At 45.7% G+C, this 10,830-nt stretch overlaps 2 protein-coding genes across 2 annotated transcripts; both read right to left on the bottom strand.

Annotated features, from left to right (window-relative positions):
- Nucleotides 1-1,030: 1,030 nt before the first annotated feature.
- Nucleotides 1,031-2,988, bottom strand: LOC135713189 (uncharacterized). Its single transcript, XM_065236301.1, has 2 exons — nucleotides 1,269-2,988; nucleotides 1,031-1,205 (listed from the first exon to the last, which is right to left on the bottom strand). Exon 1 carries the CDS (start codon nucleotides 2,940-2,942, stop codon nucleotides 1,752-1,754), a length of 1,191 nt encoding a protein of 396 aa, XP_065092373.1. The 5' UTR covers nucleotides 2,943-2,988; the 3' UTR covers nucleotides 1,031-1,205; nucleotides 1,269-1,751.
- A 13-nt stretch (nucleotides 2,989-3,001) lies between these two features.
- On the bottom strand, nucleotides 3,002-7,576 carry LOC135713198 (uncharacterized). The gene has a single exon (XM_065236309.1). It carries the CDS (start codon nucleotides 7,574-7,576, stop codon nucleotides 3,002-3,004), a length of 4,575 nt encoding a protein of 1,524 aa, XP_065092381.1.
- Nucleotides 7,577-10,830: the final 3,254 nt, after the last annotated feature.

Raw genomic sequence — 10,830 nt, 5'->3', positions numbered from 1 at the left:
GTTAGTAAGGCAGTATGTCATACAATTTACCCTCACTTGTTTGTGTTCGGCTCGATTGTGCTGAGCTGGATATTCTACAAGGTACGGAGCGGTCAAGCGGTATAGGGTTGAGATGTCAATATCCCAGGAACAAGAGTCGGCAGCACTACTCAACACAAGCGCAGAAATAAAAACGGAATGCGGGTGAGTGGGGCCTTTCCAGTTCCCTGATTGGCGAGTTATTGAACTTGTACGAGGCTAGAATGTCACTCACTCGTTCGCCTACCCAACTAGTAGTCGTGGCGAGATGGTGTTACTGACCGAGTGGCCTCGTCGTATCTCAAGTTTTAGTAAACCGCATATATTTCTGTGGTTCTTCATAAGAAGTATAATGGAGCTTGATTGATGCGTGTGCGTCTGGTAATGAAAAGCAAATCTAAATAAAACATTGAGTTCCTGAGCAAGAACTTTTTCAACTTGAAATTACAAAAAAATTATGTGCTTTTTGTGATGCCTTGTAAAGTAATCTGGAAGGTAGTATCGAGAAATCAGTACGTAAATCATAGGCACTTTTGGCCCTTCCAATAATTTTCAGAAGGAACATAGTATAATTTCCAATAATTTTCATAACATTTCCAATTTTTTATCATGAATAATTAAAAAGGTAAGTAGTTGACATTTGAACCATCGATCTATGTTCCGAAACGCAATATTAGCGGGAAAAATATTTACTCCGTTTCTATTAATTTCACGGGGTTTGAAGAAGTTGTTTAGAACTAAACGGGTAAATTAGGGTGATCCTCATTCTAACTTAAATCAGGAAACCAACTGTTTTGATTCGCATATTTAAATAAAAAGTGGCCTTTAAAAACAGTTGTAGGGATAAATATGAAGCACATTTTTGCTCAACCATGTTTTTGGAATAGCTGAACATTCAAAAGTCATGAGTAATTTTAACACAAATAACATTCAGTCATCAAATGATAATATCGCAAGTACTTGGATCGATAATTTTATTCTTGATAGAGTATCTGTTCGCACCCCTCCGGTGCGAATGAAAAACGATTTTCAAAAGTAGGTCTTTTGACGGACAAACTCAACTAAAATATATTCAAAATTAACAAACTATTTACATTAAACAAACTTACAATCGACACTTACAATTTAGTTTTTCAACGCCTGCAACTCCTCAATACCAATCTACCTTCGGTGGGCTTAGCGAGGTCCTATCAATTAATTAAATAAAAGACACTGAACAACATGTCACCTTTACATAATATTTAACTTACGGTAATTGAACAGTAATACACTAAATGCAAACATATCTGCTTCCCGCGGTACAACAGTGGCGAACAATCTATGATTTCACAATATTTAAAAAGCTACAAATAAACTAATAAACTACAAATTACACAACTTACTAGGTACAATAATCGGCACAAAACATAATTCACAACAACAAAAACACATCTATCGCGATGGAGTCTATACTCTCCTGCTGGGGTAAAACAGCTGCTGGGGTAAACAAAACAAAGTAGTGCGAAAGCGATGGCCGTGTTCAGCTTATCCCACTCACTATCGCACCTCTGTGTGCATACATTCATATATGCGCCTCACTGCTACAGCGACGGCAAGAAACGTCAAAAACGGGCGCATCAAAGGGGCGCGTTCACGGTAGTTATGCTACCGCAACCCTTTCAGGCCTGACTGCAACGGCAACATTCCCCCGCCCGTAAACCCTGTGGCTGGTTCCATCAGGAACAGTACGGGGATTACTCCTTCGAAGTGACCTCCAGAACGGCTAGCTTCGCTACCGGTCTGACCTTCTCGCCTCTGCTTGTCTGAACGGACGCTGAACGGACTCTTCCGTCACTCCCAACGAACACCTTCTTCACCACGCCTCGCTCCCAGACGTTTCGCTTCTCTCCATCTGCCACGAACACCAAATCTCCAACCGCTACTTGTCGCTGATCCACGAACCACTTAGACCTCTTGTTTAACATCGGCAGGTATTCCCTCTGCCAACGATCCCAGAATCCATCCGCCAAGAACTGTGCGCGATGGTAGCTACTACGCAACGTGTTGGCCAGGTCAATGGGATTCCTCGACGGCAGACACTCGACCGATGAACGACCACGCAAAAAGTGGTTCGGCGTCAACGCTTCCTTGTCTTCCTTCACGTTGGTGGACACGTAGGTGAGTGGACGAGAGTTGATCAGGTTCTCCGCCTCGATCAGTGTCGTCTGCAGGATCTCGTCCGTCAGCTTCCGACCATCTGTGAACGTTTTTAGTGCCTCTTTCACCGAGCGCACCATTCTCTCCCACGCACCTCCCATGTGTGGGGCAGCCGGTGGGTTAAAGGTCCAACGAGTCCTCGCACCGGTAAAGGTATCCGCACATGCTAGATTTATTTCCTTCAGCAGATCTCGACTGGCACCGACAAAGTTCGTGCCGTTATCCGAAAGGATCTCGATCGGACTGCCACGCCGCTTTACAAACCTCCTGATCGCCATTTTGCACGACTCAGTCGTCAAGTTGTACGCCACCTCCAAATGTACCGCTCGCACAGTTAGGCACGTGAAAAGTGCCACCCATCGCTTTTCCTTCCTTCGGCCAATAGACACTTCCAGTGGACCAAAATAGTCTATGCCGACGTACGAAAACGGATCGACCCTCGCCGCCAAACGCTGCCCTGGTAAGGGTGCCATTCTCGGAACAATTGGCTTCGCCTTTTGAATCTTGCACCACACACAGGCTCGCATCACTTGATCTACTAGCGCTCGGAGACACGGAATGTAGAATCGCTGCCGAACTTCGTTTACAACGGTTTCTCTGCTGCTGTGCCCATACTGCCGATGGTAGTGTTCTAATAACCTTCGAGTCACCACGTGGTCCTTCGGCAGAATGATCGGAAACCTCGCATCAAATGCCGCATATTCCGCCGCTTCTGTACGACCTTCCATCCGCACGACACCATCCTCATCCAGGAACGGCGCAAGACGATACAGCTTACTCGACCTCTCTAGTGACATTCATGTACTGTCGAATCCTTGTTCTTCACCAGGGTCCTCACTTCGTCGGCAAACTCGTCTGCCTGAATTACCTTCCACAAAACTGTTTCTGCAGCTTGGTACTCCTCCTGTCGCAACGGCACATCCACGGCGGGGAACGTTGATCCTTGCTTGACACCTTTCCTAACGGCTTCGATCGGCAGCTTCTTGACGCGTCGCCGGCAGTTGGACGCGAATCGGAACACTGTTGCTAGGGTCCGCACCATTACTGTCCAACGCGAAATATGCTGCAACCTCTCCGTAAACCCCTCGGGTAACACGATGTGATGCAGCAGCACGCTCGCCCGGAGCTCTTCGGCAACTTCCACCTTTGGACGCTTTTGCTTCGGCCATTCTTCCACTCCGTGATACAGAAAATCCGGTCCATGGAACCATCGGCTTCCCGACTTGATCTCCGTTCCTTTGTCCCACTTCGTCAAATCGTCCGCTGGATTGTCCTTCGTTCCTACCCAACGCCAATCTTCTGGATTCGTGATGCTGAGGATCTCGCCAATACGATAGGCAACGAACGGCTTATACCTTCGTTGGTCCGATTTCACCCATGATACTACCGTATCCGAGTCACACCACAGGAACCGCTTCGCTACCGGAAAGGAATGGGCATCGCAGATCGACTTTGTTAATCGCGCACCGAGAACAGCCGCTTCTAGCTCCAACCGTGGTGTAGACAGGTACTGTAATGGCGCCACCTTTGCTTTGGCCTCGATGAATGCGCAGTGAACGACTTCGCCGTCCTCGAACCTGAAGTAGGCCACGCATCCATATGCCGCATCTCCAGCGTCAGTGAAAACGTGTAACTGCACCGTTTCATAGACCTTCGAGTCCAATCCACCGAGGTAACACCGTGGAACACGAATCTCATCGATTAGATGGAATAGCTGTGTCCACTGCACCCACCGCTTGTAGTGAGCTTCCGTGAGCTTCTCGTCCCAACCTATGCCGCTACGCCATAAATCCTGCATTATGATCCGTCCGTGTATCAACAGCGGAGCCAGAAACTGCTTCGGATCGAACATGCTGGCAATGCACCGCAACACAATCCTCTTTGTTGGCCAAGTACCTTCCCGAATGTAGGGCTGAAGGTCTTGGCGAATCTCCGTTGAGAAAACGAAGTGATCACCTTCCGGGTCCCACAGCACTCCCAGGACTCTCTCCGTAGCGCAATGCTTGTCTACTTCTAGTGGTTTCACCACAGACTTCTCCTCTCCGAGCTGACGTAACACTTCCTGTGAGTTGGAAACCCAGTTCCGAATCTCGAACCCACCGTTGGCGTGTACACGTCGCACATCCATCGCTAGTCTCACCGCTTCCTCTACTGTATCGGCACTGTCGAAATAGTCGTCGACATAGTGCTTTCGAACGATAGCTTCGGCAGCCTCCGGATACTGCTCGGCATGTTCCCGCGCGTTCAAGTTTTTCACGTACTGTGCGGAGCAAGGCGAACAGGTCGAGCCAAAGATAACCACATCCATCACGTACGTTTCCACCACTCCGTTCGGACCCACGAATATGAACCGTTGTGCCTGACGGTCTTCTGCACGAACCCATGCTTGATGAAACATTTCCCTAATGTCACCTCCAAACGCCACGTTTCTCTCGCGGAATCCACTTATAACAGCTGGTAGCAACGTTATCATGTCTGGACCCTTCAACAGCTTATCGTTAAGCGACACTCCATGAGCCCTCGCTGCCGCATCCCAGACCAACCGCACCTTGCCAGGTTTCTTCGGATGTACCACGTAGTTCAGCGGTAGGTACCAAGCTTTACTCTTCGGCGTCTCCTTTAACTCCTGCTCGGTGATACGATGCGCGTAGCCTTTGGCAAGATATTCTTCCAACTGCTTCTGCAAACATTCCTGCACTCCAGGATTCCGGTTCATCCGAGCCTCCAAACATCGCAACCGCTTCATGGCCATGTCTAAACTCTCCGGAAATCGAACATCATCTTCTTTCCAGAGTAATCCTGTCTCGAACCTGCTACCCACTCTTCGAGTGGTCTTCTCCAAAATCTCGCGTGCTCTACGATCTTCCTTCGATTCTAAACGAATAGGTGACACTCCGACGTCTTCAAGTTGATAATGTTTCTTCATCGCCTCGTCCAGATCCTTATCCGATTTGCTGCACTCCTCACACGAGCACCGATGGTGTCCCAGAAAATGCACCTTTCCTACGACGTTTGGTTGTGGACCATAAGCCGTCCAGCCGAGCTTGCACAAAATGGCAACTGGTTTACCAGATTCTCCGATTCGTGAGTCCAGCGGGGCGATCAAGTGAAGATTATCGATCCCCAGCAGCACCTTCGGTGTAGTTCTCTCGTAACTGGGAATGTCGATGTCTTCAAGGTGCTTAAACTCCTGGACCAACTTCGCTGAATCCAGCTTCTGTGCAGGGAGGTTTAACCTGTGCACCGTATGAGCTTCCAGCAGATCGTATCTACTCGACGAGTCTCTGGCAGATATCTCAAGCACCACTTTCTTCGACTGATACTCCGTGCGCTGTACGCCGTTTGTCCAAGTCATCTGCAGTGGTTCCACTGGTCCATCGGCACCCAACGTTCTCACCAATTCACTGTCCACCATGGTAACCGAAGATCCTTCATCGATGAGTGCTAGAGTATCTACTCTTTTCTTGCCGTTGTATAGCGTCACTGGAACCATTCTAAACAGAACTGCACATTTCGACTGACGATGACTATTACACTGCATCTGAGTTCGCGAGTATCCGGCTGGTCCACCATGAAGAAGGGCATTGTGGTTTTCCGGACAGCCATCTACCTTGCAACGAACTCTTATACGACATGATCGTTGTCCATGGTCATAAAGGCAGAGTGGACAGAGGTTCAACCGAGTCACCGTTTTCCACCGCTCTGCAACACTCTGTTTGAGCAATTCCTGGCAGTTCCTTCCGTAATGCCCAGACTTTTGGCACACGGAACACTTCAACTCTCGGCGCTGGGGTTGGGGTGACGAATTCTTCCCAGCTGACATCACACTCCCAGACCGGCCGCTATCTCCATCCGTGACGTGAACGAAAGCCTTCGTTTGTGGTCTATTTCGCATCTTACCCTTCTCCTTTGCATCTGCCTTCTCGAAGGTTGCTTCCAACGCCTTCTCTACGAGACCTTCCATGAATGCACCGAATGTTTCCAAGTCGACTGACTGTGCGCGTCGCTTGTAGTCCACCCACTCCATGGCATAGTACGACGGCAGCTTCTGAACTAGACTCTGCATCAAAATTGGGTTCTTCAAGTGGTCCACCAGCCCGGCCGCTTTGAGATGCTGAGTAAACTCTTCGACGGCACTTCCGAACTCGATCACCGACTCCAAACTCTCCGAGCTTGGTCCCTCTAGCTGCTGGATCTTTGTCGCCAATCTGGTTGACAGGATCTCCGGATTCCCGAATCTCTTCCTCAGCTTCTTGATGATCAACGGCACGTTCTCCGGCAAAAGTAGACGATTTCGAACCGTATCCAATGCTTTCCCCTTCAGAGCATCCTGTAGACGGACCAAATTCTCTGCGTTGGTGAATCCACAGGACTGGTTTGCCTGCTCGTAGGCGCTGATAAAGATAGGCCACTCTTCTGCTGCTCCATAAAACTTCGGCAGGCTCCTCGGAAATACCTGTCGAGACGCTATCTGGAGCCGTGTCGGTCCATCCGCAACCACTTTATCGCCTTTGTAGTCCCCACCGTCGAGGATTGACTCTAGTGCTTCATCATCTTTCTCGAAAGACGGACGAGGCAGTCTCGGATTTGCAGAAAGCAATGATCTTATTCTTGTGGACTTTCCTGGTACTGGCTTCTGGGGGTTACTTCCATTTCGATCTTCCAGAAGTTCCTTGAAACGATCGAACAGGTCCTGGATATCATTTTCGGTGGACCTTTTCTTTGGATCTTTGCGAACCGCACCTAGACTCTTCGGGAGCTGCTTCTCCGGCTGCGGTTCCCCGCTTTTGTCCATCGATTCAACTTCGGCCTCTGAATCTGATTCGCCATCAGAACCGTTGATAATCTGTGTCAGCTCCATCCGTCGCTCAAGCGCCTTCTTCCGTCTAGCAATCCGCTTCCGTTGAAGTTCGAGGATTTTTTGCTGATTTTCATCCTCAAGTTCGTCCAACCGGTTTCTTTCTTCCAAGTCTCGAAGTTCTCTCAACGCACGAACTCGTGTTGACTCCGCTGACGGTACACTGGCACTTTTCCGGAGCACACTTTTCCCAATTCGGCTACTCTTCGGTACTGAATCGGTGGGATTAACGCGCGCGGGTAGACTTGAATGACGATTTAACGATTTTAAAAGATCGTTTAAGAATCTAGTGTGGTCTTCTGACTTTTCTGTTTGCACATCTAGTTCTTCATCGTCTGAACTTTCCTGCTCCTGTTCTGATGTTTTATTTGTGTTGCCATCATCTTCATCCTGCGCTACTGCCCTACTAATGCGACCTTTAGTCGAAGATATGTTCTTACTCGCTACCTTACCGACCTTTTTCCCGCTACTTTCCGTCTGACTTCCTGGATGATTGATCACCATCGGATGAATCCGAGTTTGACCTGGTACACCCAACGACTGTCTGATCGATCTATCCTCACCGACACAAGTCGAGCAGAACCAGACCACCTCCGCAACAGATTCGTCGACACCAACGCACTCGAAGTGGTACCATTCTTGGCACTTTTCGCACTGTACACTAGCATCTTAGTCCTCATCGCAGTCACAGCACGGGTATCTGTAGGTCTCCATTGATAAATTTTGAGGATGTTCGCACCCCTCCGGTGCGAATGAAAAACGATTTTCAAAAGTAGGTCTTTTGACGGACAAACTCAACTAAAATATATTCAAAATTAACAAACTATTTACATTAAACAAACTTACAATCGACACTTACAATTTAGTTTTTCAACGCCTGCAACTCCTCAATACCAATCTACCTTCGGTGGGCTTAGCGAGGTCCTATCAATTAATTAAATAAAAGACACTGAACAACATGTCACCTTTACATAATATTTAACTTACGGTAATTGAACAGTAATACACTAAATGCAAACATATCTGCTTCCCGCGGTACAACAGTGGCGAACAATCTATGATTTCACAATATTTAAAAAGCTACAAATAAACTAATAAACTACAAATTACACAACTTACTAGGTACAATAATCGGCACAAAACATAATTCACAACAACAAAAACACATCTATCGCGATGGAGTCTATACTCTCCTGCTGGGGTAAAACAGCTGCTGGGGTAAACAAAACAAAGTAGTGCGAAAGCGATGGCCGTGTTCAGCTTATCCCACTCACTATCGCACCTCTGTGTGCATACATTCATATATGCGCCTCACTGCTACAGCGACGGCAAGAAACGTCAAAAACGGGCGCATCAAAGGGGCGCGTTCACGGTAGTTATGCTACCGCAACCCTTTCAGGCCTGACTGCAACGGCAACAGTATCAGAAAAGCCAAACATACCGCAATATTAAAGATTAAAAATGCAAGAACAACTTGTTTTTAAATGGAGTAAATAAGCCTAAAATATATATAAAATTATGTGTAACTCATAAATGCCTCAATATAGCAACTCGCTGTCTTATGCAAAATTGTAGGCTAAAACTAGTTCTAAAAGCCTTCCAATCACTTCTTTTTGACGAAATGTAAAACAAAAAGAGGCACATAAAAATAACTCTATGAAATGTCAAATGAAGAACTATATACAGCAAACAATTCCGATTTTTATTGTTATGTAAACATTCATTCACGTCAACTTCTATTTCAACTTGTAAGCAACTTCCATGCTGAACACCAATGCTACCGACGCCAGAGAGGCAGCTTCCACACTTGGACCCTACCTATCGACCTATCAACTCATGAACCGGGGACCAACGGCTTTACTTCCCTTCCGAAGGAAGGCGTGATCAGAGATGTTATGCCTCAGAACATCCCGCCGGTGCCAATTGGGATTGAACCCAGGCCTTCTGGGGTGAGAGATAGTCACGCTTACCACCGGTGCCGCTGCTTTTCGAAATGTCTGCACAGTTCGAAAAAGTAGTGTTAATTTCTGTTCAATATGATGCACATGAAAGGAGCGTCACATATCATATAAGTAAACATTATAAATCGTGTAAAGTTCTGAGACATTTCATGAAATTTTGCAAATATTGTATACAAAAGTCCATCTTTGTAAACAACATTGCTAACAAGTTGCTCGTTTGCATAAAATGACATACAAGTTTACGTGAAAGAATGTTTACATCACAATTAAAATTCAGAATTTTTTGCTGTGTGGACATGGCAAAGATGCTTGAAATAATATTCGTATTCTTATTGGAATATTTGAATAGGCTGGTCTTTATTTAAAATTTAAATCAAATATTTAAGTTCCTTATTTGAAGTTAACATGGTTTGAAAAAACGCAGTAGGCTCTGCCCGCGAACGGTTTGTTTTGTTTTCGCTGGCGCTGATTTCATCTTTTTTTCGCATATGTTTTAATTGTACCATATCAAACAAATATTAGTTTTCGCGTGTGGATAAGTGTTCTTCATTTACACTATCACGTCTTAAGAAGTTTGTTTTAGTAATATTGTAATTAACGTGAAAAATCTGGGACAAGAATTTGTTTCGAGTAGCTGTGTTGCTGTGGTGTCGCGTCGGTCGGTTTTTCATTTCGCTTGTTTTTGGTGCTTTGCCTCCCTCCCAAGAAGAGTTTTACCGGGTATTTTTTTTTTCTTTTCTTGGTGCTGGCGTTCTGCCTTCCGGAGAATGCACGCGAATGAGGTGTCAAGCAAAAATTCGGTGCAAATGAAAAACTTCGAATGTGATTCAAAATGTCTTGTTGGGTTGTAAGAACAACGCGGAAGATTTTTTCGATTACCGCGAGTGAACAAACCGATCTTTTTCGGAGGCAGAATTTGGTGAGATCCATCTTATTTATAATCAATCATAACTGCATATTTCGATATATTACTAAATACGCGCCAGATTTCGAAACATCACATTGTATGTGAAAGTAACCTCGGAATGGACGTGAATTACCAGGCTATCTGAAATGGGTTGCTGAATCTGCAGTAGAGCTATCGCTTTCTAACTCCCGGACTAAACTTGCTTAAAATTATTACATCAAGGATTGTTGTAAGCAAATTTCTTCCATAATACCACTGCCGGCCAGTGGGGGTTAGATTGAATACACACACACATTATTTGAAATTAACATGGTTTCATTCAGCAAATTTGAAGAAACACATATTTTATGCAGCGGCGCCGGTAGTGTAGTGGTAAGCGTTATTGCCTCTCACCCCAAAGGGCATGGGTTCAATCCCAGTCGGTGTCGCTGGGATTTTCTGAAACATAAGATTATTATACCGAAATCTGTGAAATTTTACCGAAATCTCAACCGCTGAACGTTCGGTAAATAATTCGGTGATATTTCCCAGTATTCCTGTAACTTTTCAACAAATATAAGTGAAAAATCATAGAATATCTGTGAAAAATCACCGAACTGGTTACCGAACGTTCAGCTGTTAAGATTTCGGTAAAAATTCACAGATTTCGGTAAAATAATCTTAGTGTGTAAACACTCTGATCACACCTTCATAATAAAGCCGTTGGTCCCCAATACATGATTTTATGCGTTGGAGCCTCCCTGGTAGGTGTGGGAGCTCCCTCTTTGGCGTCGGTACCATTGGTACTTAGTACGTAAAAACAAGATCGACGGAAAAAAATCAAGAAAAAAAAAACATATTTCATGCTTCTTTTTTTTTTGCATGTTTCTGCCTAAAAAAATCAGTACATC

The sequence above is a fragment of the Ochlerotatus camptorhynchus genome, unplaced genomic scaffold, assembly GCF_037179485.1.
Source record: "Ochlerotatus camptorhynchus isolate MF236.1 unplaced genomic scaffold, CSIRO-AGI_Acam_v1.1 ptg000544l, whole genome shotgun sequence".
Classification (NCBI taxonomy): domain Eukaryota; kingdom Metazoa; phylum Arthropoda; class Insecta; order Diptera; family Culicidae; genus Ochlerotatus; species Ochlerotatus camptorhynchus.
Note: the sequence above shows the minus strand (reverse complement) of the source record. Positions and strands in the feature narration are given on the sequence as shown.